Source organism: Heteronotia binoei, chromosome 14 (genome assembly GCF_032191835.1).
Source record: "Heteronotia binoei isolate CCM8104 ecotype False Entrance Well chromosome 14, APGP_CSIRO_Hbin_v1, whole genome shotgun sequence".
NCBI lineage: Eukaryota > Metazoa > Chordata > Lepidosauria > Squamata > Gekkonidae > Heteronotia > Heteronotia binoei.
The window spans coordinates 2,547,527-2,574,820 of record NC_083236.1 but is presented as its reverse complement, the minus strand read 5'-3'; the positions used below and the strand labels follow the sequence as shown (position 1 = coordinate 2,574,820).

General features: G+C 48.0%; 1 protein-coding gene across 1 annotated transcript in view; it reads right to left on the bottom strand.

Annotated features, from left to right (window-relative positions):
* CTNNAL1 (catenin alpha like 1) overlaps positions 1-27,294 on the bottom strand; it is a 71,783-nt gene that overhangs the window by 12,952 nt on the left and 31,537 nt on the right. Inside the window, exons 5-11 of the mRNA XM_060254503.1 lie at positions 22,099-22,188; positions 21,641-21,811; positions 19,449-19,649; positions 18,517-18,603; positions 9,173-9,331; positions 8,661-8,753; positions 4,730-4,880 (exon numbers count right to left, since the gene is read on the bottom strand). Coding sequence (XP_060110486.1) covers positions 4,730-4,880; positions 8,661-8,753; positions 9,173-9,331; positions 18,517-18,603; positions 19,449-19,649; positions 21,641-21,811; positions 22,099-22,188 — 952 coding nt within the window. The remainder of the gene's footprint in view (positions 1-4,729; positions 4,881-8,660; positions 8,754-9,172; positions 9,332-18,516; positions 18,604-19,448; positions 19,650-21,640; positions 21,812-22,098; positions 22,189-27,294) is intronic.

The window sequence follows — 27,294 nt, the reverse complement described above, 5'->3', positions numbered from 1 at the left end:
CAGCTCTCAGCATGGAATCTGCAACCCATGTCTGATTGCAAAGAAACAAGCTTTGTACAAAAGCAGGCTGAAGGGCTCAAAAAGGAGAACGAAGAAACCCTCGTCCAACAGACTTGTGCTTTTAAATACAATTCAGGAATTGTTGCAAAAAAAACAGGTGAGATTGGAAAAACCATTCCCCACTACCCTGTTCTCATTCTGCTATTTCCAAAGAGTGCTTATTTTTTGCTTCCTGTTCTTCAAACCACCTGAACATTTGTATTTGAATATGTTCTTATTAATATCTGCTAGATCAACAACCTACCACATGTCAACAAAGAAGACTGGGGAAAGCAGGACTGTTGGGCTGCCTGAAGCTGGAGCTCTTTTTTGGCACCACTAGGTGGCAAGCTGTGCTTATTTTTAGGCTGAGCGTGCTGTGACTTGCCCAAGGTCACCCAGCTGGCTTCAACTGGGGGAACTGAGGAATCGCACCCAGTTCTCCAGATTAATCACAGCACCAAGCTGGCTCTTCTCCAAACAGGAGATCTAATTTATGCCAGTGAAGGCTAGGGAAAGGACCTTCCTTTATGTGCCTAACAGCATCAAAGTCTTCCCCATTTAGGCTACATAAATTGTTATAGCAACTATGCAACGTCATCCACAGCAGCCAAATGGGAAACTGCACTGCTGGAAAATTAACTGGGAGCTTTGGGATGTTCCTGTGTCTTTGACAGTTGTAAGGAAGAGAGGATTTTGGCAAGTGCTGCATACTTTACAACAGCATCACTGTGGGTTTTCCCCCATCCCTGCAACTGTTAGCATCACAAGAGCTCTGTGCTATAGTGAATTTGGAAATTTAGGGTGAAATCTTCCTGTGTGTATTTACAGGTGAACACAAATGTAAAATGAAAGCACATGTCACAGCAAGTTCTTGCCCGCCCAACCCGGTGGCAGCCTAGATGGGTTTGCAACTTATAGGACAGACTTCCCCGCCTTTTATACTTCAGGCAAATGGTTATAACATTTTTTTAAAAGCACTGCATTATGTTCTTCTGTCACTTTATCCGAATAAAGAATCAGAAAAGAACCTCACGGCTGCCCTGCGAACGGAAGGCTTATGTTAGAGGCACTAGCCAATCGGCACTTGTTTGCAGCTCGCTTCCCTCTCTTCAAACTATTCCTTCTCTCTGCCACAGAGGAAAAGTTACTTCTGCAACAAAACGCTGCTTCCAAACTAACCACCAAGTACTCTGTAAGCGTTGCCTTGGCCTTTGCTCTTTGTGAGGAGGAGAGCAGATCCCAGACTGAGCTCCAACAGGTTGGATCCTGCAGAGCCATTCCATTAGCAGAAGGCACTTGCTTGGCACAACCCAGGTCTCCTGCTGCTGGAGAAAAGGCCATCTCCTAGCGGGACGGATCCACAGGACCTCACCCTTTGGCTGAGGGACCCCCAAGCAGGACAAATCTTGCCTTTGCCAAAACAGAGGTCCAAAATGAGACAGCACAGATGGGGGCCGTGGAACATCCTGGCAACTGGTGGCTCCCTGGAGGGGCATCATAGATTTAAAGCTACCAATACATGTTGCATCTGTCTCATCTCACAGCTCACATACCCCCCACCCTGTTATTGTTTACCAAAAAACCTGCACAAATCTCAGTGCATCACACAATACATATTCCATAACATGAAGAATGGCACAATCCAGGGTCTCTCCACGTGGCTGAAAAGCCCAAGAGAAGCTCTTCAGGAGAAAATCATACGATACTTAGAAACGAGAAGTCAATTTACGTTCTTGACAGAGGTACTACATTGCTTCAGGCAATTACGTTGAGACAGATTTTAAAAGTTTCTTTTGCTACATGCTGCACAAATACCAGGTGACTTACCAACCACAGAAAAGAGGGCACAAGTTGTGAAGAGCCATCAGAGAGATTCCATCCAAGCAGAAAGGACAGCAGTTCAAAAATCAAATAGCTACATTCACTACATTGTGAAGTGAGCAGAGTGAGAGCAGAGACAGAGAAACAGCGTATTTCTTTTGAAGGAACAACAGAAAGTTCAGATCAGACTGAAGGCCGGTCTCTTTATGACTCCTTCATACAGAAAAAATGTTTACGCCAGCCTGTCTTACTAAGCACACCTGGAAGTTAATGCTTGAAAATTTATGGCTGCACATCCGTAACAAGTAAGACTGATATTATATACAATCTATTCCTCAAAAACCTTCGCTTTCCAACCTTGCAGCTCCTCAGAACCCAGTCGGGGCTCTTCATTAAAAAGACTGACCCAAGGAGGCCCCTTCCCTGCCTATCGCCCCACAGTCCTCTCTAGTGTGCCGAGATACCCATGGCCATCACATGGGGGCTTCCCCACTGCTGAACAAAGGTGCTGGTGGGAAACGGCTTCCTTGAAATTTGAAAAAGAACAGAACACTGACATCATTATGCCAAGACTCAGTTCTCTTTCAAATACCACATGTCAGCCAGAGCGCAGGCACTAATACTTCAAAATAATCTTTGGAATGAATGAGGGGCCTAATCTCCCTTCAAAAGACAGGAGTCTAGAGAACATCTAGGTAGCAAGTCAGAATGAAAGTGCCACATGATGCTTTACTCAGCCCCACAAGTACATCAGAGTCTGCCATGCCAGGAAGTGCGATGTGGTGCTGTGTCTCTTCCAAAATGTCATGTACACACAACCCAGCAGCACAGGCCAATCATGACTGTCTCCAAGGTGTTCAATCCCATCCCCAAAGAGCACCGGGCCACAGGGCAACAATCCAAAGCAGCTGTACTTTGAACTCACTCCATGAAATTCCACCTGCCTTACTCCCAGGAAAAAGTCTAGGATTGCAGCCTACACCTGCCCTCCAAAGTTTACACATTTCATAGTCCAAACAACAGTGCCTGAGGAGGGAAGGAAGGTTTCCACACTTTCTATCAGTCCCCAGAACGTGTGGAACACAAATATTCAGAAGGGCATCCTTATAAAGAGTTGCAGTTTATGGCACTGACTGTACATGTCACCTACTCTTTATGGCACTGTTCTCTCTAGGAGTGTGCATTCAGATTCAACTGAGATGAAAATATACCTGAAAAATATGTTATCAGCATCCCAAAGATATCCGGGATTTTTTAGAAACCCCCCCCCCCCCAATAAAAAATCCTGGATATATTCGGGATTTTCTGGGAAGATCGGGAGCCAGCATTGCAGGCTTCTGGGGACTGTTTTCTCTTTCTTTGACGTTTTTGTTTCTGTGTCTTCTGACTCCTATGGCTTCCTTGCTGCTGTTGTCAGTTTCAAACTAGTCTTGTCAGTTTCAAGAGGGTTCCCCCCCTTTTTGGGGGGTGTGTGTTTGCTTCTGTGTTCCTTTCCCCATCTCCGCCCCCCGTTTGCATTTGTTGTGACTCTGTGCTTTGAGATAAGTCCTGTTAAGCTGGGCATTCTGTACACTGAACTGGTTGTGCTGGGCTTACAAACCTTTCCCTGCGCTTCACATCAGTCATGGAGCAGGCACTGCCACAATGGCACTGGGTTCTGCTGGGCTTCCACCCCCCCCCCCTCTTTGCTTGGATTTGTTGTTGCCACTATGGCACTGGATTCTGCTGGGCATCCTGTGATTGCACTGGTACTGCTGGGCAGGCTGGGCATTGCATTGGTTCTGCTGGGCATTGCATTGGTTCTGCTGGGCTTGCAAAATTTGCAATTTCTACTGCAAAGATTCCCTGGGACTTTGATTCTGTTCTGCTGGGCTTCTACTGCCCTTTGTTTTTCTTGTTTCCCCCCCTCTATTGGAAACAATGGAGGATGGGGGCAATTCCTTTGGGGGCTTGTAGAATTGGACCCCAGTCCAATCTTTTTGAAACTTGGGGGTCCTTCTGCGGAGAAGCACCAGCAGCTATACTGCAAATCTGGTGTCTCTACCTAAAAAAGAAAAAAAGCCCCCAGACCCTTGGATACCCCTAGACAGATTCCCCATTGAATATAATGGTCCTCATGGGGTATAATGGAACCGAGAAAATTTGAGATTCCCAAAAAATCCCAAATTCAAATACCTTACCAGTATTAGGATTTAGAAACATTAGGAAATACCAATATTTTTCAGGTCCAATATACCTAAACCTCCCCCCCCCCCCCCAGTTTTCTCATTTTCTCATAAGAATCCAGTTTTTATTGCCCTGTTTTCTAATTTCATAATCTAGTCTCACTGCACTGTTCAATGGGTATCTTACACTGTTTTTTCTTTTTATTACTATTATTATTTATTTGATTTATACCCCGCCCTCCCCGCCGAAGCAGGCTTTTTCTGCATTGTTTTAAAAGTTTGTCTCCCACCACAAGTTCAGCAAGAAAGGAGGATGATTGACAAGCCTAGAATTTTTCCAGATCCCAGGCGGTTCGCCGTTAAACAGACTATGTCTGTCCCATCCCCCGTTTAACAGACTCCCCCCAGTGGACTGCCCACATTCCCCCAGTTCCGCTTCCACCGTCATAAGTTCTAGACCCTGTGTATCAATAAGAACTAAATAAATAGAGCAAAGACATTAATGTGTACCCCTGGAGCAGCATAAAGCAGTCAACAACTCTGCTTTGGCATTTCTTAATGTAAGCAGTTTGCTTATGATGGAAGCTCCTCAAATGCTTTTTTCTGTGCTAGCTGCTGCATTCAGAATATGCGTGTGCTGTAGACTGGCAGCTTGTATTTAAGGACAGTAGGCTGTCTGTATCTACGAAGGGCTCTCTCACCTCGTCTTCCTTCAAACACATCACTGACTTCTCTTAACAACAGGAACATGTCGCTCAGCTGGGATTCCCAGGCCTCACAGAAGACCTCCAGGTTCTCTTTGGCAATCTTGCTGGAAGGATGGAGTGTCAGGGTTTCTGCAGCAGAGATGATCTGATGGGAACAAAGAAGAGCTTGCCGTGGCACACCAGCATCTACCAGCCCCCCCCACCCCAAGGCCAAGTGTGCATAGCATTCTGCTTGTGTTTAGAGAGGCCAGCAGAATCTTGTCACGTGCAAAGGGGAAGGGAAGTCCTTGATGCAGAAGTGTTCTGAGCAAACAGCTCTAGTTAATTGAGGGCAGGAACCCACTTCTGCCTATTATTAACCCTAATGAATCAAATTCTAGGCCAGTTTCACAAATTGTTATAAACATAAGCCATCGCTTCAGTTGCTGGGAAGGGTGGTGGTGGGGGAGATGGAGCTTAAATGAAAAGTGCCTTCCTGCAGCATGGTGTGATGTTGCAGCTCTGGGTCCAACAGTTGCTCCATAGGAGCCCTCCTAAAAATGATCCCAAAATTAATGGGTCTTTTGTCCCAAAGTCAGAGCAAGATGGGCAGCCATGTTAGTCTACCTGCTGCCACAGAAAAGAGTAAGAGGCCAGGAGCTCCTTCAAGGGGGGGGGAGCTTTTGTGAGTCACTCCTCACTTCTTTAGGTAATGCTAGAAAATGAGTCCCCCCTCTGTCCTATATACTGAAAAGTGAAGTGATTTCAGGTGCCAAAAGACATTAGCAGGCAAATGACATTAGCAGTCTAGGAGGGTGCATTCGCTTGAGCTTCATTAATTTAATTTAATTTAATTGTTAGATTTCTATCCCACCCTCTCCCGCAAGCGGGCTCAGGGCAGTACAACAATAAAACAACAGAGTTAAAATAATATCATAAAAACAAACATTACAAAACAGGAGCAACACAGTAAACAATCTTACAGACGTAGCCGGTAAACAGCATGCAGCTGATGGCTAACAGCATAACATAACACCATAATGGTGAAATGTGGGGAAGGGATGATTTTCAAGGACACCGCTGGATTAATTAAAAGCCTGGCAGAAGAGCTTCATTTTACAGGCCCTGTGAAGCCTTGTTAAGTCCTGCAGATTGTCAGTTGCAATTCAGCAGTCTCTCTTTCTAATCCCAGCAGGAACCTGAGATGGTCTGGCTGATGTTGCTGGTCCAGTGATGGTGTTGTTGGGATCTACATGAGAGCAAAGCTGGCATCTTGGTTTGCTCCAGGCCTCGGTACAGAGTCCATGTGACTGTTCAGTAGTTTATCGCAGCAACTTCAGCCAGACCATCCTCTAATGCAATTTATGCCACCACGGGGCAGCACTGCCCTTCCACTCTCTGCACTGCACAAATTAAGCCAGTCCCTTTGACAAAGAATTAACAGACATCAGAAACCACAACATTCAAAACCCAGTGGGGGAACACTTTATAATAATATATTGGGCTTTGCTACTACCCTCAGTAAGGGATTTTGAACTGCTTCCTTATGTTGACAGTGATCATTTCCCCTTGTTTCTCTGGGTCAAACCCTTGGTTTCCGGCCAATTCCAGTCCCCATTATTGGAGTCTGAAACTTTGGCAACTCAGGTAGTATGCAGAATAAGGTGGTCTCCTCAGCTACAGTCTAGACTTAAAATTCTTGCAAAAGATCTTCAGTCCTTCATTTCATTCTGTCTGGAACCCAATTCAAGGCAGGAACCGCTCCTGATTTAATGATAATCTTGTCCAAGAATTAAGAACTATCCTGATTTGTACCAATACCTGGACTTTAAATCCTAGTATAAAATCTAAGCCATGGTTTGATAGTGAATGCCAATGAGTGAGAAAAGCACTTCTAAACCTTTACCCGTTCTGTTAAAAATACTACTAACAACCTAAGTAATGAAAGGAAGCAAGAACTAGGGCCCCCCAAACAGCCTATCAGTGGCTAACCCCACCCCCCACCCCGCCCCCAAAGACCACACAAACATGTTATGGTCTGAACTAACTTCAGCAGCGAAGCAAAAAACTTAACTAAGTTCTGGTGAATGATCGCCAAAAATAAACCAACCTCTCCTTTCCCTATTGACCTTCCAATTGCCCCCAGCAGCTGGATATCCTCCTTCTAACACCTCTGTAAGGACTTTCCTTCTGTACTTCAGTACCTGATGAATGATCTGCTAATGCCATAATCAAATTTTTACATGCAAAGGGGGCTTAATTTGTACCACCAGCCCAAAAACTGTTCCAGGTGAGAGCTATTCCCAAATGCTTTATGGCCTTTTCCTGGGCCCTTCATCCTGTAGCTTTTCCCCTCTGGAGAGGGTGCAGTCTAAATTCTCAAGAGGTCTCCAGGTCCCGAGGGGGTCTACCTAACACCTTGTTCTGTTTGGAAACAGGCTCAATGACAAGGGAAGCCAGAGTTACTCTGGCTTCACTTAAATATTGGCTCAGCATCAACCACTATCTTCAGTGCCTAACTTATTTGATATTATTGGACAATTTTATATCCAAATGGTTGAAAGCTGCACATGACCAACTACAACCGATTTCCCACTCAGCCTATGCTGCTCTGACGTTCCTCTTCCGATTTCCCACTATCTCCCCCAGGGCTTCAGCCTGCAGCGCCGTTTTTGCGAGGCAACATAGGAGTGGGGAATCAAACCCGGTTCTCCCAGATACACCAAACTGGCAGAGACCTTGCTGTAATGAGCTTGCTTATCTAGATGTTATAGTAACATGCCCACTTGGCCTGGGAATGCAAAACTGTGACCTCGGGAAGCCTCGGATGTCTTGCACCTTGAAGTACCAACCTCTATGGGAACCAATGGACCAAGGGGGCGGGGATGATGGTCGCCTGCACTTTCTGCTGTTTATAATTGTAACCCCTTTGCCTATCGGGTCTTGCTAGCAGAAGGTTAATTCTTGTATCTGACTGTAATCAATCATAACCATATTCACATGAGCACGGATTTACTGAGTTGATTGCTGGTGGAGTCTTACACACATCAGTGGTCTAAATTGAGATGAGGCAGCTGCATACGTCCAGGCCAAATGAAAGCTCCAGACTGGCCCATTAATACATGAAGCTCCCTTATGCTGAATCAGACCCTCGATCCATCAAGGACAGCACTGTCTACACAGACTGATGGCAACTGTCCAAGGTCTCAGTCTCAGGACTTTCACGTCACCCACCATCTGATCCTTTAAGCAGGAGATGCCGGAGACCTGAGACCTTCTGCATGCCAAGCAGATGCTCCACCACTGAGCCACTGCCCTTTCCCGTGGTGCAGATCAGGAGTCCCACTTCCTCTCCTGCTTCCTGACTCTTCCTCCAGATACATGTTAACCTCAGTTCAGTGCAACATTTGAAGGGATATAAACCATGGTCTCTTATTGAATCAGAAGAAAAAAACCTATGGCAGAGACAGGGCTAGAACCATTGTCCGTGGCCACAAACAGACTTGGGACCCACATCTCTGCAAGACCACCTCCACATGTAGACGCCCAAAAAGTAGCTCCAGTTGTCAGAGCAGCAACTGGTAGTTCCCCCACTGCCACTGGGCAACCTCTGTGGGGAAAGGAGGTGGGGAGGGAGGGAGGGAGGAAGGGAGAGGTTACCCAAAGAGGTGAAGGAAAGCCCCAACCTTTCATAGGTCTCAGAGGCTCCGGGAAGTGGATCTCTCTCATCATGAATCACCTCTCCTTTTATCTGCACTTCCCATCAGGGTATATTGTATTTATTTTTAAAATGCATGTATGCTGTTTGGAGTCATGTAGATTGTTATGTATTTTAAATATGAAAATGTAAGTGGGAAGACACATGCCTTCTCCCTGTACCATGTCTGAGTGATCAAGTGTAAAGCAGACAACAAGCGTATTGCAAAAAGCAAGAGATGGTGCCCACCTGAGGCCCAGTCACTTTGAACGTGTCCTCTGCGTGTTGGCAAGTGATTCCAAGTGGCTCCGTCCCAGAAACATGCCTCAGTAAACGACATATCTGCCAAAACACAAAAACCCAACAATCAGATACTGAATGGCTAACAAACAACACACAAATTCTAGTAAAGGTGCCAAATAAAAAGCTCTTATGGTTCACCAACTGCATCCACAAGCACAGTGTCAAACTGGACATTTTGTGGATCTTTGAGAGTAAGTCTGGAAAATACTTAAAAATGGTGGGTGAGGAGGGGGATAACTAACTCTTTCCCCAAACTCTCCTCCTCCTGACCTTTTCTCCGAACCCGCCTCAGCAAATGTGCCCAAGAAGTCTGGGGGCCGCGACCCCCTGGAGGAGCCAGTGGCCACTACACACAGGGGCACCCCCCAAGAAGCAGGATTGGGGCTGCCGCAGGGCACAGGTGTCTTGAACCCTTCTTTCTTGTCCCAGACAAATGAACGAAGGTGACTCCAACTTACTTCAAGCAACTGCTCTTTCTGCTCAGCAAGCTTGCAGCTGTGTTCTGCAACGGCGTCGATGTTTCCTTCCTCTCCAGAGGCTTTCAACGCTTTCAAGACCAAGTGATCCGAATGATATTTCAGCAGGTCAGCAGCAACAGACGTGGCCGCACTGTGGAGCTTTGGGGTCAGGAAGGAGGGGGAAGGAAAACCCTGCTGGTTACCATAGGCTCCGAAATAGCAGTTTTCCTAGTTGCTCAGGGCAAGTAATAACTGCCTCCAGATGACTAGCCCCCCCCCCCCTTATTAGAGACCACAGATGACCAGCAGGCAAGCAGGCTAGTTAATTTTTTTGTGTGGGCTACTGGCTTTTGCAGCAGTGCTGGAGTAGTATGGAAAACTGGTACATGATGAGCAACAAGGAAGAACAAGGGTGGGACTGAGGGGGAGAAACTACAGCTTAAGCCAAGTTATACCTTTCTAAGTCCACTGGTTTTCTGGATTCCTAAGAATGTCACTCTGCTTTGGATCACCCTGCTAAACGGCTCCTACACTGAGTGGGAAAACTTGCCTGTGCAGAGCTCTCCGAATAAGGCCTTTTCCAAGGACACTCCGCTCAGGCTTATTGGGGGCTACTCCCTCCCCTGCAAATGCCAGCATGTTCTGATCCCAGGGAGCAACAGGCCAAATTTATCCAGATCAAACACCCAAACTTTGCTGTTTCTCCGGGCATGCAGGAATCCTTTACTCCTAAGCAGGTCTATGGGTGTGGTCTGGTTTGGCAGGAAAGCAGAAACACCAGAGGTAGAAAACTGCAGCCTGAGACTGAACACTGGGCTTTCCGCGAGGGCTCAGCTGGCTTGAGGTTGGGAAGACCTCCTGCTGCCTGGGACCTGTGGGGTACTCTCCTCCCCATAATCCTTGGAGGTCAGAAGCAAGCTGGTCTTTCTTCTCCACCTGTGAGAGAGCACTTGCCATCCTCAGTGTCATTAGCCCTGACGAGGAGGAGCTGGAAGGGTTAAAAGACCTGGAAGAGTTGCCAGCCAGTTCCTCAGCTGAATGCCAGACTATGCTTCATTGAAGTCACTCTGCTTTATGAATGTATTTAATCCCTGCTTACTAATATCATTACTGAATATAATTCTATGCTACTAACACATGTGCCCTGCAAGGAAAAGAGGAGGGGTGGGAATGGAAGTTGCCAGGACTCCAAAGGCCAGTAAGGCCTTGGAAGTGCAGAATGCTCAGCTAGCCTTGTTGGCGCCTCCCGAGCAAAGCAAGGACATCACCAAGGGGGGGGGGGGGGGGATGTAACCATCACCGGTAAAAGATAAGCGGGCGTGTGAAAGTGTTACTTGCAGGAGCAACTGTAGTTTTATTATGAGAAGTAGTTTAAAGCCCAAAGCCTTTGAAGTGTATTCATAAATGCCAATGGTTCAAGCTATCTGTTATCAGCTTCAATGAATCCATGTAGAGAGTAACATTGTTGTAATCAATAAATGAAACTTAGTATTTAACAAAGTCAAGTCTGATCATTTTGAAACTTCAATTAACCCTTTGCTGACACTGAACAAACAGCAGCTGGCCCATCAATCACTCTCCAGGCACCAGTGTCAGCTGTTGACGATCAATCTCCTCCAAGCTCTCCTCCTCCCTTCTCAAGTGTTTGAAGCAGGCTCCGGAAAGAACTTTCAGAGCGAAGACATGAGGCACGCTGATGCTTCAGATCTTTCAGCCCTGAGTTCTAGCAGAGTCACTGCCACCCAGGGAGCAGGCTAATTTGAGACTCCTATATAGCTCCCACCCAGGACTTGGTAACCTTGTGGAAGCAACAAGTCTATTCTCTGGTTTGCATCCACGCTCCTTCCTGATCCTGACCTGCTTGATTTCCTTGGCACCCTGACCTTTTGGCTTTTGGACACTGACTTCTGATTCTGGTTTGTGATTCTGCATTGGTGACTAGGCTTGACTTCCTGGACTTTGACCTTGGACTGGCTCTGGACTCCTGCCTGCCTGCACCCTGAGAACGTGACACTCAGCATGGAGACTTCCTTAGCAAATATCTCATCAGCTTTGTGTGCCTCTCTGGATTTGCCATCCCTAACCATTCAGACACTGCATCAGTCATCGATGTAAAAACAACTGAACATGACATGTTGTTATATAACAACATCAATAGGATGGACAACAGTGAAGAAAGTACCATTTGAGTCAGTAGAAAGTATGGTGGTTGAAGCAACATTCCCAAGTTGGGAATCGTGAATGTCGTCCAATGACACACACACCCCCTTCCCAAGACTGGGTGGGTCCAGAATGTCCTCCTCTTCCTCAAGCAAAATGAACTTTCACAGTCAGGCCAATGTTTAATATTCGCATGAGCATAGAAGAACATTCCGGAACATTTGGGATGTTATCAAGCAGTACATCCAATTAGGATGGGAACTTGACCGCCATACTGAACACAGACAAATTAGACAACTTGCTGTAGGACCAGCTATCCAATGGCGCCGTCTACTGAGATCAGGGTGTCCAGCTTGTAGCATCTCACACGGGAAGACCCCGATGCCTACACTGCAGCTTTGCACATATCAGCAATTCAAAGCAGTGGCCTCAGAGCCTATGGACGCTGCCACACTGCAGAATCTCCAGGCCTTGAAATGAGTAGGCTATCGAGATACACGTTCTCTTCCATTTGCTCAGGGTCCGTTTTGTAACTTAATCCCCTTAGACAAGTTGATGACAAGCCATGAATAAACTGTCAGAATGGCTGAAATGCCTAGTTTGTCTAAGGAATGCTCAGTGATTTCATTGAATCCCCACGAGTTCTTGTATTGTGAGAAAGGGAGAAAAGTACTTCTTTCTCCACCTTCTCCATCCCATGCATAATCTTGTAAACCTCTATCATGTCACCCCGCAGTTGATGTTTCTCCAAGCTAAAGAGCCCCAAGCGTTTTAACCTTTCTTCATAGGGAAACTGTTCCAAACCTTTAATCATTCTAGTTGCCCTTTTCTGGACTTTTTCCAATATCCTTTTTGAGGTGCAGTGACCAGAATTGTACACAGTATTCCAAATGAGACCGCACCATTGATTTATACAGGGGCATTATGATACTGGCTGATTTGTTTTCAATTCCCTTCCTAATAATTCCCAGCATGGAGTTGGCCTTTTTTACTGCAGTCGCAAACTGTCTCGACATTTTCAGTGAGTTATCTACCATGACTCCAAGGGAGTTTATGAAGAAACTGTGCTGGTCCAGATACTACAGGATTATGGCCACATCCTGCAGAGTTAGTGATCTGGAAGATGACCTGATGAGCAAACTGTTTGGGTAAGGATGTAAATGTATCCCAGGATACAGAGATCAAAACATGTAAGAATGTTTCTGTGCTATTGACTGATGCCATGAAATCCCCCAGGTGAAGGACTCTGGCTATACCTTGGAGAGTTTCCATCCAGAATATTTTGTATTTTAGGAGCTGACTGAAAAACCTGAGGTCCATCCTCTGGTCTTTATGAAAACTGTAAAAGGGACAGCGTAGACCCCACAGCATATTTGTGACCAAGGAACAGGCTCTTATTGCATTTATTTTCAGTTGATAAGGAACAGCATCTCTTGTGTGTTGATATTCAATGTGGCAAGTGGAACTTGGTGAGGGTAGGTTCTACAGGAGGAAAAGAAACTCCAGGCAATACCCTCGCGAGGCTGTGGTGAGTTCTCCCAGGCCTGAGAGAGAGGCTGCAGATGCCACCCCCCCCCCCCCAGGTGGTGATCTGGCAGCAGTCATGTCCCTGCTTATGCCCCTTAGATTGGCCAGATCATTTAGGGGCTGACAGGAGGAACAGTGCCCTGCGGTGGCTTGTTGCAAACTGACCTCTTGAAGTTGCTGCAGGTTCTTGGAAATGTTCTGTGGGCATGAAAGGACTGGCTGTGCAAAACTTCAGCTTCTTCTTTTCTTGCTTAGAAGAAGAAGATATTGGATTTATATCCCGCCCTCCACTCCGAAGAGTCTCAGAGCGGCTCACAATCTCCTTTATCTTCCTCCCCCACAACAGACACCCTGTGAGGTGGGTGGGGCTGGAGAGGGCTCTCACAGCAGCTGCCCTTTCAAGGACAACCTCTGCCAGAGCTATGGCTGACCCAAGGCCATCTCAGCAGGTGCAAGTGGAGGAGTGGGGAATCAAACCCGGTTCTCCCAGATAAGAGTCTGCACACTTCACCACTACACCAAACTGGCTTAGTAGAGAAGGACATGGCCGCCTTCCTACCCTTCATCCGGTTGCCCCTCAAGAAGGACCAAGGAGCTAGATTGGCCTTGGCTGGGGTGTTAATGGCCGATTCCTGAGCTGACCCCATCACAGCTCTTGCAAACAGCTTCATCAAGTCTAGTTTGGTGAAGTGGTTAAGTGTGCAGACTCTTATCTGGGAGAACCGGGTTTGATTCCCCACTCCTCCACTTGCACTTGCTGAAGTGACCTTGGGTCAGTCACAAGTTCTCTCAAGAGAAGTTTCTGTCAGAACTCGCTCAGCCCCACCCACCTCACAGAGTGTCTGTTGTGGGGAGGAGAAGGGAAAGGAGATTCTAAGACTCCTTCGGGTAATGAAGGGCAGGTTATAAATCCAGTCTCTTATTATTATTAGCTCCTGGAAACTCCCTTCAGTTTGCAGAGTCACAAAACAGACATTCTTGCCGTGGGAGATCTGGCAACTGATGCTCGAATGGACTCACGGGGTCAGCACAGGGCTGTGTCACTCTGCCTGTCTGTGGCGTCCTTAAGGGAATCCTCCCTCTCCTTAGGTTCTCCCCAGCCGGAGGTCAAGCTTGTCATGGGGGTGTTCAGCCGCCACTGGGACCTGTAGGAGCCTGGTCACTCTGGCTGAAAGGAGCAAAGGAGTTTAGTGTGCTCCAAATGCAACCTCTGGCTAACTGGAGTGACCCACCCCTGCTGTATCTTGGTCTTGCAGAAGGAAGGAAAAGGGTAACGAGAGCTCATATTCCTGGTTCTGGAAAACGCCTCAGGGTTGCCTTCCTGATGGTCTTCCAGATTTTGGCATCTTGAGCTTGGTGGGGTCCACGGAGCTCGCTCTCGGTGGCCCCCAAACCGGCCAGTAGGAGGGGTGCCACAGCTGTGGCATCTCGAGGGAGACCCTGGAGGGGTCTCCTGACAGCAAGGGGCTCTACAGGAGCCAGGGAAACAGTGGCGGATGGTCCCTGTTCCTCCTGTCTGCCCTGACGCTCCGCCGTTGCGGTCACCATGATGGCAGTAAGAGATGAATGCCCGACTGCTTTCTTCTTTTAACAAGCTTCTATCGCATCATATTTCTACTTTAATCATCGAAATGCTATCATGCAAGTAAGTCCTTCCTTTTACAATGGATCTTTTGTTATAACATCAATTGGGACTGTTAAAAAAAAAAGGGGAAGAGGAGGATACCAAGGGAGGCTTCAAAAAGACAAAGAACAAACATAAGAACTCTCAATAATTTAAATTGGCCCTTGGGAATTTTAGGCTGCTCAGCTTTAGGTGCAGAGGAGAGCTGTAACATTCTTAGGATCCAGAACAGTAAAACAGGAAACTCTTCCTGGAAGAAAAGCCTGTGAATCTCCTGGGTTGGTGGAGGGCCACACTCTGACTTCTGAATCTGCAGTGGGGGCATCAGAATAAAACAGCCAGTTCCTCTCTGTTCACTGCTCCTGAGCCTCTCCTCGTCTACTCAGGACAGGAAAACATTTGTCTGTGTAACGCTCTGGGCTCCGAAGTGGCTTTGCTCGTGTCCTGTGAGATCTGTGAGTGGGAGAAGAGGAGCTGCCTGATGCTTTTTAGGGGTCAGGTGACAAAAAAAGACAAAGAAAGGGATCCTCGAAAGAAAGACAGATGGAGAGCTCCGTGGGGAACAGAAGACAAATCCACAGAGCTCCTTCCTTGTCTCCTCTCACTATGTCCCATTTCAAGGGAAGAGGAGTTTATAGCAGCTCGAGCCATGAACCTTCTGCTCTGGTGTCCACATAGGTGTTTCAGCATGCACGCAGCTTCTCCTGAGACACCGGGGGGGGGGGGGGGAGACAGGAAAACAATGGAGGTCACTGGGTGTTTCCTCCCACCTAAGACAGGAAGACCAGCCTACTTCCTGTCTCCAGGGATGATGGGAAGGAGTACCCCGCATGTTCCAGGCACCAGCAGGTCTTCCTATCCACAAGTTTAGAATAATTGGGGACCTTATAACTTTGCCACAAGGCAAACCAAACATTAGAGAATTGGAGATTGGCTGTGAGGCATTTGCGAAATATTTTGCGGATAAAATCTCATTGCTCCGCCAAGACCTGCCTACCACCTTGGAAACAGTGAGTGAAATTGAGGCTCCGTGCCTGTCTTCGGGGTTGGTCCTGGATCGCTTCGACCCGCTCGACCTGGAGGAAGTCGATGGGATCCTCTCCGCTGCTCGCCCAACAACATGTGATTTGGATCCTTGCCCCTCTTGGCTGATTAAATCTTGCCAGAGGGAGCTCAGAAGTCCTCTACGGGACATCATAAATAGATCCCTCGTAGAGGGGCACTTCCCAACGCCTCTGAAAGAGGCGTTGGTTCGCCCTCTCTTAAAAAAATGTACAGCAGACCCGGCCGAATTGGCGAATTACCGTCCGGTGTCTAATCTACCATTCCTAGGCAAAATTATTGAGAGGGCAGTGGCGTTGCAGCTACAGAGGTTCCTAGATGACGCTTCCGTCCTTGACCCGTGCCAGTCCGGGTTCCGACCGGGCCACGGGACGGAGACAGTGCTGGTCGCCTTGGTGGATGACCTCCAGCGGCATCTGGATCGGGGCGGCTCTGCGGTACTGATGTTATTAGACCTGTCGGCAGCATTTGATACAGTCGACCATCAGTTACTAAAGCGCCGCCTTGCCGACATAGGGGTTAGGGGGCTGGCCTTACAGTGGCTTTCCTCCTTCCTCTCTGATCGGGGACAAAGGGTGGCCATTGGGGGCGAGCGATCCCAGAGGCACACACTTGATTGTGGGGTGCCTCAGGGAGCAGTTCTCTCCCCAATGCTGTTTAACATTTATATGCGCCCCCTTGCCCAGATTGTCCGGAGGTTTGGGCTGGGTTGCCATCAATATGCAGATGACACCCAGCTCTATCTACTAATGGACGGCCGGCCTGGCTCCGCCCCAGGGAACCTGGATCGGGCCTTGCAGGCTGTAGCGACGTGGCTTAGATTGAGTGGGTTGAAGTTGAACCCAGCGAAGACAGAGGTCCTTTGCGTGGGTCGCGGCACCCAGGGAGGGGAAATAGCTCTCCCAACCTTCGACGGCGCACCATTGGAACCAGTGCGCCAGGTAAAGAGTCTGGGTGTTTTACTGGAGCCTTCATTATCAATGGAGGCCCAGATAGCAGCCACTGCCAAGTCAGCATTCTTTCATCTGAAGCGGGCAAGGCAGTTGGCCCCCTTCCTGGAACGCTGCGACCTCGCAACAGTGATCCATGCAACGGTCACCTCAAGATTGGACTACTGTAATGCCCTCTACTTGGGGCTACCTCTGTGCCGGACTCGGAAGCTGCAGCTAGTGCAGAATGCGGCGGCCAGGCTGCTATTGGGGCTCCCGAAATGGGAGCACATACAGCCGGGGCTGCGCGGACTGCACTGGCTGCCAGTTATCTACCGAGTCCAGTACAAAGTGTTGGTTATTACCTTTAAAGCCCTATATGGCCGAGGACCTGCCTACCTAAGGGACCGTCTCTCCCCGTATGAACCCCAGAGGGCACTGAGGTCAGCAAGTAAAAACAAAATGACCATCCCTGGGCCGAGAGAGGCCAAACTCCAAAACACCAGAGTACGAGCCTTTTCAGTTGCGGCACCTGCACTGTGGAATCAGCTCCCGGAGGAGGTGCGGGCCCTGCGGAACCTCGACCAGTTCCGCAGGGCCTGCAAGACTGCCCTTTTTAGACATGCCTATAATGATACGGACTGCTGAGTTGCAATGAACGAAGAACCGCCATCTCTAACACCATTTAAACTGGCAGATTCAGCGCCAGAACAGCTATTACTGCCAGATATATATATAATGTAATGTAAATTAAGTATTTTAACTGAATTAACGGGTTTTTATATGTGTAATTTTAATTGCTAATCTAATGTTTTACTATTTATGTTAATATATTACTTACTGTTAGCCGCCCTGAGCCGCTTTGCGGGGAGGGCGGGGTAGAAATAAAATTTATTATTATATTATTATTATAAGTGAAAATCAGTTTTCATATTTATTTTTTAAAATGTTTCTACCTCTCATTGCCAAGATAGGCTTGAAAGCATCTGGGCAATGACTGCTGAAATCTCAGAGGGCAGGGAGGCAGCTGAGATTATCAATGGTCAAGAGGCACCGTGTTGGTGTTCTGCCTCCTCCTAGCAAAACTAGAATAAGTCAGTCAAAGAAGAGACAAATCTACGCACATTTTATATAGGTCACAGAATTTAGCTTCAGTATGCAAGATGGATTGCATCAGTGCACAGCAATCCTGGTCCCTGCTAATACAAGCAAAAGCTCAGAGGAGGAGAGGAAGGAAGGAGAGGAATCCATGAGGCCCCGTTCCAAGTTTGCAGGCATCATGAAACAGAAAGCGGTGCCTTGTCATTGATAGCCCCAGAACTCTGAAATGCCCTCATTTCGGAAGTCTCCTGAAAACATTCCTATTTTGCCAAGCTTTTGAGAACTGAAGTATCTTAGTCTTGGCTGCTGGCATGTTTGTCTTTGGTGGCTGATATTGTTTCCAGGTTTCTTTGTACACTTCAGCATGTGTTTTATTTTTTTTTAAAAAAAATGCCTTGGAAACACTGTGGAAAGGTGGAGTACAAGTAAGGTAAATAAGTAAGCACAGTAGAGCTAATGGTAACACTGAGCTATGGATCTTCATCTTCCTCCTATTGGGTAAATCCTGAGTGGGTTACATAGGGCTCCCACAAGCATCCCTGATCATGGTTCTACCCCAACAACACTCCCTAACACAACCTGGGCCATGAACTCTGTAAAGAAAAAGCCCAAGAGATTCATTGCAAGTCAAATTCCTAGCATTTACTTAGTCACTTGGATTTGGCCACTGTGTGACACAGAGTGTTGGACTGGATGGGCCGTTGGCCTGATCCAACATGGCTTCTCTTATGTTCTGCCCACAAGACATGCCCATGGCCTGCTACTGGGGCAGCTGCTTTGAGATACCTGGGCAGGGAGGAATTGGCCTGGCAGAACCAATTAGTTGGAAACAAGTCTTTGACTACTATATTGCTGCTAACTATTTATTTTCCCAAAAGTTGCACATCTCAACACCCAAGAAGCCCCCATACATATTGCATATTAGACGAGGTTGTGCTTACTTCTCTCTGAAGCTCATTCATGCACTGGCACATTTTTAACAGGGCCACTTCCATGTCCTCTGTGATGTCCTTCTTCTTCTGACTTTGCTACAGAGACAAAATCCCCCAACCCAACAGGAGAAATTAATCCCAAGCAATTTCATTCTTCAGTGAAGATCTGACCACCCCCCCCAGAAAACCCTTGATTAAGCAATAAAGCTAAAATCCAATTTCTGCTGAGTGGGCGAAGCAAAACAGGGTGTTTGTTGCCACTGAATGAGAACTTTGTCCCATTTCAAGGGAAGAGGAGTTTATAGCCGCTCGAGCCATGAAGCTTCTGCCCTGGTGTCCCCGCAGGCGTTTCAGCACACGCACACCCCTTCTCTTGAGACACGGCTGCTGTCCCACTCACCATCAAGAAGAGCTCCATACTGGCAGGGGAGAGGGAGGTGCATTTCTGGAGCCTTCTCTGGCAGGACCGCAACAGCAGGGGAGAAGCATCATGTACACATCTGTGAGCTCTAAAAAACTTTAAGTAGAGCGACAAGCATGGGAGGGAGGCTGAACTTCCCCTCCTGCCAGAACTCCTCAGACAATGCGCATTTCTGCCCACCCCTTTGGGATCACACAGGATCCCAACATGGCTGTTCTATGGATGTGATGCTTCCCATGCTTCACTACTCAGCCAACAGGCAATATAGGCAGTGCAATGCAACACACACATAGGGCAAAAGTGTAGCCCACTTTAAGCAGCAGTCAGCACCCCTTCTGCCTTGACTGTTCAATCCCCACAAGGAAGCCAACCAGCAACCCCAAGGGACGCTGGAACGTGGACGGAGGCCCAGGCCAGGCTGAGCGTTGTCCTCGCAGTGCTTGTCAAGTGGCACGCCGCTGTTCCCATCACATAAACGGAGCCTGCAGCGTATTAATTTCCCAGGAAGCAGTGAGCTTACAGCCTGCATCCACGCTGCCAGCAGTTGCTCCAGTTCCATCTTGGCTTGCTGGGACAGCTCCAGGATGTGTTCTCTGTTCTCATGGCTGGTGTAGGCAGAGTCCGTGAAATCCTCCAGGTGCTCGAGGACGACGCGCAGCATGGCCCGGAGGCTCTCTTTCGACAGGAGGGAAAGGTTGTCCCGCAGGCCTTCCACTTTATTCTGAAGGGAGGGCGGGGGGCAGGCAGAGAGAAACCTCCAATGAAGTTGCCAAAAGACAGAATGGCCTGGTGCAGGAGGACTGGGGGAGCAATTCTAAATGTGCCTACTCAGAAGTAAGTCCCATTTCATTCAGTGGGGTTTCCTCCAGCATTAATGGATTTAAACTAATACGCTGTCATGGACAAATGGTACCCCAGAGCTTCTCTATGAGTGAATTAATCCTAAAACTTGATGACATGGTTTTTAATTGAGGTCTGCCACTTTTCTTCTCAGAATAGTGTGAAGTAGCATATGGCTACTTCAGCTGAATTCATTAGAAATATCTTCTGCTCAAAACGCATTCTTTCTGTGTCTTGCAGTCACTTTAGAATTTTGCTGTTTTCAGTGTGTTCTGCCTATTAATTTAGAATACCTTTAGTTGTAAAAATAAAGAATCTTTATTATATTTAAAAAACCCATTCTCATGACAGGCAGAGACATGCTGTCCCTTTCTACCTCCCACCAGGTATCACTTATATAAACGGAGTCCTGCAAGTCTGATTCAGGTGCCCACAATGGTTGTGCTACTGTGGCTCCCTAACAAGAGAAGAATGGGCATTAGAAGTTCAGCATCCCCCATTCTCTAAATATTGTTCTGCCAGCTTCATTTTTCTCTGCTAGCATCAGCATTTTGAACAGCCAAGACTCTGACATTTGACTACGTGAAGGCATTTGTTGACAGCTATTTCCAGCCACCCACATAAGGACAATATCATATTTTGAGTTTACATCCATGGAAGAGGGAGCAATTTGAGCAAATTATATGGGGGAACCAAGATAAGAATCTGGAGGGCATTTGAAAATTCCACTGACTTTCAGAGTAAAAGCTTTGTTATCTGGCACTTTATCACCTAGAAGGCCCAGGTAACTGGCACTGTCCAGAAGGCAAGCTCCCCCTCTGTCTCTGGGCACAGGTGTGCCCCACTCCTATCTCTGCAGCTGAAGAGCTTTCTGCCTCCAGGCATTGCTGAGCATTTGAAGGCTGGCGCTGTCAGCTGATCAGGGCCTTCCTCCTTCCCCTGAATCCTGCCTGGAGTGGAAGATGTCCCCAAGAGCTGGCCCACTCCTCTGTCTGTGCGCAGGAGGCTGAGGGGAAAGAGTGCCACAGAGTGAAGGGGGAGGGAGGATTCGGTAGCCGTGAATTCCTCTGGGTGGGGGCTGGGGCAAAGCAACAAGCTTGACTGTTCAGCACATTTGATTTAACCTGCAAGCCCTAATCCCCAAGACTGCTGGGTGTTACTAGACCTCCCTGTGTGTTGGGGGTCAGCCTGAGCTGGCCGGTCCTGACAAGACTTACAGTGCTGTCAACAAGAGAGAAACAGCAGAGGCAGGGCCCAGCGCACAGTTGGGTGTTGACAGTGCACCTTGCATACGGGGTCAACTGAGGGGTCACCCTCAGAAGGCAGCACCTCGACAACCTGAGACCCAAATGGGACCCTAAGCTGCTCAAGCGCTGGTGCTGGAGGGTGCAGTTGGAACTCCTTGAACGGAGGCAGACTGGACGACTAGCTGCCCGTCAGCACCTGGGTCTGACACCTCAGGAGGCTCATCTGGGACTAACAACCCAGGCTGACAGCTCACTCATGAGCCCAACTAGATGCAGTGGGGAGCCTAGCAGAAAAGGGGAAGTAGCGGACAGGTCACACATGCAAAGAACCCGTCATGCTATTACTGACTGCGGCAACCACTGCATTGGACCACATTCTCTCCTGAAACTTCTGAACTACCTGACTCTGGACCACAACCCTTGATCCTGCTCATCTATCATGACTCTTGGACCTGCACCAGAATGGCCTTGGACCTCGCTTTCTGTGGAACACTCTGACCTGGACTCTGCTCTCTCGGTAACTGACCCTTGGACTGGACTCTGTCCTGGGAATTTGGACTAGACTCTGACGCTGTGTGTACCTCTTAGGATTTAAGCGATACTCCCCAAAGCAAGAAATAATTACCTTGAACTCCTTGATGCCAGCATAGATGCTCACTGGCCCCGGCTCATGCTCTCCACTGGGACAGGAGTCTGTTACAATCTCTATGACTTGCTCCAAGGCGAGTCGCATTCTGTGAAACACTGCTCCTTTGTTTATGCGGGCGGACTCACAGTCAGGGTGCCTTAGACAGGTCTTGGAAATAATTTTTTAAAAGTTATCCAGATGCCTCTGGGCAGTTTGCCAAAAGTAATGCCTACCTGCCTCACCCTTCCTCAAGCGAGCCAGATGAGGCCGATTATCGGTCCCATCAATTAGCCATTCGTCACATTTGTCAACCTTTCTACTAGACAGCCCTCCAGCCTCCATGTGGGCTGACTGGGGTCGCTTCAGTCAGCTTCTGCCTGCTTGTTGCAGGGCCAAAGGAGGCTTCTGACTGCCTCTGGGCTTCACAAAGACAAGAAGAAAACTCAAGGAGTTACCTTGGACGCCGTGAGAAGCATCATGGTGCATTTCTCGAGAATAGCACGAGCAGCTGCCATTTTAGCCTTTTTCTTTTCATCCTTTAGATCCTGAGGAAACCAAAAAGAAATGTTCTTGCTGGAAGGCAGTCCAGCTATTTAGCAGGGGAGCAGATCTGCCAAAGAGCAAGGTTGAATAGTTGAGAAACAGCCTTATCCTAAGTCCCACCTCTAAATGACTTAGGAGGGTGACTACAAGTGGGAGACACACTGATGTAAGTGGGATATATGGTGGCACCCCGCCCCCTCCAGCACCATGCTGCTGTGGCCCCAGCTGCAGCACAGAAATGGGTGGTGTCCGGGATGGGGTGGGGCTGAGCCAGTGTCCTAAGCATCCCCCCGTGCAACATGAAATCAGCAACAATCCTGGGGACTCTTGTGCAAGTGCCAGGGATACAATCCTCCCTATCAACCTCCCATCTACCCCAAGCCCTGGTGCTGTGTAGGGCACCAATTACATCTGCAGCCCATCACAGCATCCCAAAGCCCTGTTTGAAGCCCAGGCAGGACACCTGCAGCTCAGGGGGGGGGGGGCTCATTCTCTCTCTGGATTTATGTTGTGCACACTTAGAACACACTGGTGATGTGAACTTGACAGAAAGGCCACTCAGCTCCACAGCAAAGGGGGAGATTTCTTGCTATAAGCCTCCAGCAGGCTCACCACGACAGACCTGCCCCGAATGGTGGGTCCCTTTTGTGACCTTGGTATACTAAACTAACAACTTGTACCAGTTTTTATGCCAGTAACTATCATGGATCTGCCAAAAAAGGAACTGCAATCTGGGGAAGGTGGAGATTCCCTTCACAGAACAGCAGTTTCCAGCAATCCTTGAGGAAATATTGTCAGCTGCATTTTTAATATGCTGAGTTCAGCTAGACTGATGCCATGGCTCAGTGATCAGGTTCTCGTGCCCCCCCCCCCATCCCAAGCACTGCTGATTTGATTGGTCAAGGGGAATTTGGAAATGACGGATCCAGCCTCTTCCCTCCATGTGTTTCCCGATATTAAACTTCCCCTGCCCTCTCAAAATTGCTATTTTTTTTGGGGGGGGGGGGTGTGTGAATAAAATACAGGTACAGCATCTCTAAAAATTTATCTCACAATTGTATCAAATCTACTGGGACATAATCCAAGAGGTCACATATGAGAATAAGACAGCAAAGATTTTACTAACAACTTTGGACTTCTTTGTGTCTCCTGTAAGGGCACCTCTTTTGCCTTCTCTGTGAGGACCCTTGTCTCAGACTGAGCCCACCCGGCTCCTTTGCAGGTCCTTTCCAATAAGTCCCTCCCCTCCCCTCATTATCATGTATGACCTTCACTTAATGAGGACATTCTCTCTCATATTTGAACTTGCCCCCCCCCCTTTGGGGGCATCTGATTCAGACACAGGCCTGGCAGCAGCCACCAACAGGAAGTGTGCATGCCCCTAGAAACAGGATACTTCGATTGACTTCTGTTGGGAAGGACTCTCAAAATGGGAGATTTTGTGCTCTCAGAGGGGAATTGCGCACCAACTGGGCAAGGCTTCTCTTGAGCTGATAACTTCAACACATGAACACATGAAGGTGCCTTCTGCTGAATCAGCCCCAAGGTCAGTCTTGTCTAATCAGACCGGCAGCGGCTCTCCAGGGTCCTTCACATCACCTACTACCTGACCCTTTTTCACTGGAGCTGCCACTGGGGATTGAACCTGTGACCTTCTGCATGCCAAGCAGATGCTCTGACACTGAGCCACAGCCCCTCTCTCTTTGTTTGACACTGACAGAGCCACCGAGAAATTAGTGAAAGATTCCAAGTCAGGACATGGGACTAAACCTTCTCCTCCAGGGGAGCGCAACACAGAGCGTTTACTAGGTGCAATCATGAGAGGGGCATGTGCTTCAGTGGGAGAACATTTGCTTTGCATACAGAAGGTCCCAGGTTCAACCCCCAGCATCTCCACTAAAAGGGGATCAGTAGCAGTTGATGTGACCAGGCCTTCACCTGAGACGCTGGAGAGCTGCTGCCCGTTGAAGTAGGCAATGGCTGTCTGACTCTCTGGGTGGCAGCTGCATGCATTCATATGTCTGCTGTCCAATTCTAGATTTTTGTTGTGCTCTGTAGTTCACTGAAGCCAATTGTCCTTTGGAGTGATTCCTTAATTGTCTTTGAATACAGACAGATGTGCAACAAAATAAAATGTCATTAAATCAAAATGCTCCTGATTTAAACAGGGTACCTAGAGTGAGGTTAGAAAAATGTGTACTGGATATGAAAGAGTATGTGATTTAGAGCCAAGGCAGGCTGTGCAGTTGAATCAACTCACCAACATCTGCAAAAGCCCCCCCCCCCCAAACCTGAGAAGGAAGCAGGCAATAAGTAAAGGGAGGGAGGGAAACCAGTCAGCCTTTGCAGAATGGAAGACAGAACAAAAGTAACCCAAGCAGGAGAAAAGTTTTTAAGAGCTGCAGATGAATTCCTGTGGGGCCTTTGATGCTCTTAGCAGCATTTCCAAATTTGAAATTCTGCCATTTTTTTACTTCACTGCTATATTTCATGAAGAAACTCCAGGATTAAATTGAACGAACAACACAAAAAGTACAACAAACCTGGAATCCTATATATATATATATATAAAACCGCCTTTGCATATTGGTGCTTCCTGACTCTCCCAATGGTCCATGATGCTCACCTCCTCATCCATTGGCCTATCAATCGCCACTCAACTGTACTTATGTCCCATTGGCTGGGTCCACTCCTCTCCCCTGCCCACTGCTGGCCTGGACACATCTTCTCTGGCTGAAAAAAATGCCTATTTTTCCTCAGATGGCAGCAAGTCTGGCAGGCAGCGGTCATTTGGAAGAGGCCTGGGCTGCATGAAGAGGCTGCTGTTGCTGCCTGGGCGGCTGTTCTGGGGAAGCTACCTTCGCATCCTATTGTCCTGTCCCTCCGGGTCCTCCATTTTCCCTCAGTGGCTGTTGCTAGGCAACCATATTATTCCAAGCTTGGTTCAGTAAAAGGAGGGGGGGAGGCCCTTTCCAGGCCTATTTTGGCCTTTAATTGAGGGAGCAGCAACCCCCCCATGACAACCAGTGTGGTGTAGCGGTTAGCACATCAGAGCAGGTTCTTGCTATGGAAGCTGACTAGGTGATTTTGGACCAGTCACAGACTTTCCATCTAACCTACCTCGCAGGGTTGTTGCGCAGATTAAAAGGGGGAGAGAAGAATGATATAAACTGCTTTGGTTGCCATAGCATCTGTATGTCGTCATGCCCCCATGCACCCTGCCCCCCCTAATTATTCTTCCTTATCTCCAGTCTGGGTCTATTTCAGGGCTTTGAGCCACCACAGACATGGGGACACTCACACACACATATGCGGGGCGGGGGTGGGGAGCTGGCTTCTGTTTTAGCTGCAGGGTGGGTGGGAAGACAGCAAGGGTGGGGGGGATGATTGAATGCCAAGGTTTTGGGGTGGGTGGGAAGACAGAAAGGATGGGGGGTGAGTGAAGGCCAAGTGTTGGGAAGTGGGGACAGCAAGGGTAGGGGGTAAGGGAGGAGTAATGGAGTGGGGGTAGTTGAGAGGAAGAGGTGGTTTGTGGGGATAGTTGGAGGGGGTGGGAAGTTGGGGGCGGGAAGGCACCAAGGGTGGGGCTGTCAGCTCTGGGACTATCAAACAAAGAAGACTTCCAGGTTATTCAGAAAGTTGGCTTTATTGACAGATAGAGCAGATGCTTCATACGAAAGTATCAGAACGAAAGGCACCTGGGAGGGCCCCAGGAATATATACCTTATCTTGGGCCCACTCAAAATTAAACTCAAGAAACCACCAAAGCACAGAGAAACTAGTTCTCAGATTACTTCTGTTTTGCAGACTGTGGGCAGCAAAGCTATCTCCAGGAACAGATAACAATGACCTTGAGCAGCAGGCTGTGTATCCACTTCTGGGTTGTAGTGCAAACTTATGTGTTACACAGAAAAGTTTAGAAGCAAAGCAGCAAAAGAAGCCTGGTACATAACAGCAGAATATACAAAATGGCAAGGCCCCTTGAGAGGGGGGGGAGCCAGCAAGGGGGGGGCAGCACTCGCCCAGAGCCTCTTTCTACAGCCTGATGTATTCCCCCCACCACAGTTCTCAATGTTACACGACTGCATATGAAGTATTAAGAGAAATGGCAACTATCATCAGGTAATCAATGAAACTGTTAATGAAGTGATAATTCTGCAAGTTCTTTTGTGGGCCCTTCTTCTGTAGTTTTTCTAATTCTGCAATTTTTGTCTTGCTCTTTCTTTAGAATGGCTTTTCCAATGACTAATGTTTAGCAAATACTACGCAGGTAGCTTATGAACAAAGCTACAGAGGAAAGATATCCCATCAACAAACATTACACTAAAGCATCAACTATTATGAGGAGAAGCTCCATGGGAAAAAAGCTCTGCTGTACCGGCCATTTCCTTCAGCCTGGGCAAACATCCACTGAAGAAAACTTTCAATTTCTATAGAAGTTAGGGTTGCCAGGTCTGTGCTGGAAAATACCTGGAGACTTTGGGGGTGGATCCAGGAGAAGGCCGGGCTCAGGATGGTCCACTGCCATAGAGTCCACCCTTTAAAGCAGCCATTTTCTCCTGGGGAGCTGATCTCTGTCAGCCAGAGATCACTTGTAAAAGTGGGAGATCTCCAGGCCCCACCTGGAGGCTGGCAACTCTAACAGAAGTGGATACAAGCTGATCCTACCCCCCCACCCCTTTTAGTTTTCACAGCTTTGTTTTTAAATACAAAAGCAATGAACCATTTCAAATCAAAGCAGGCCCTCTTTCCTTGTGCCCTCCCCACCATGACCTCTCTTCTAAATGCCCCCGTGGGCTGCAGTGGAGTGTTCCTTCCAGGTGCTTCAGAAGTTGTCTTTCATCTTGATGTTTCATTGCATCGCTGGAGACAAACTGCGAGACGTTTACAACTAATTTTGGGGTCGGGGCTGAGACAATTATACCTGGATATAGAGATCCAACTTTCCAAGCTTTATTTTTTGTTTAACAAAGGAAAGTTATCAAGATATCCAGGCCCCCTTCATTGCCCCTGAGTTCCAGGAGGGCACCCATGTTGGTCTGCAGCCAAAGATTTGCAAGGTGAGAATTCTGCAGCACCTTAAAGACTAACAAGGTTTCCAGGGGGGA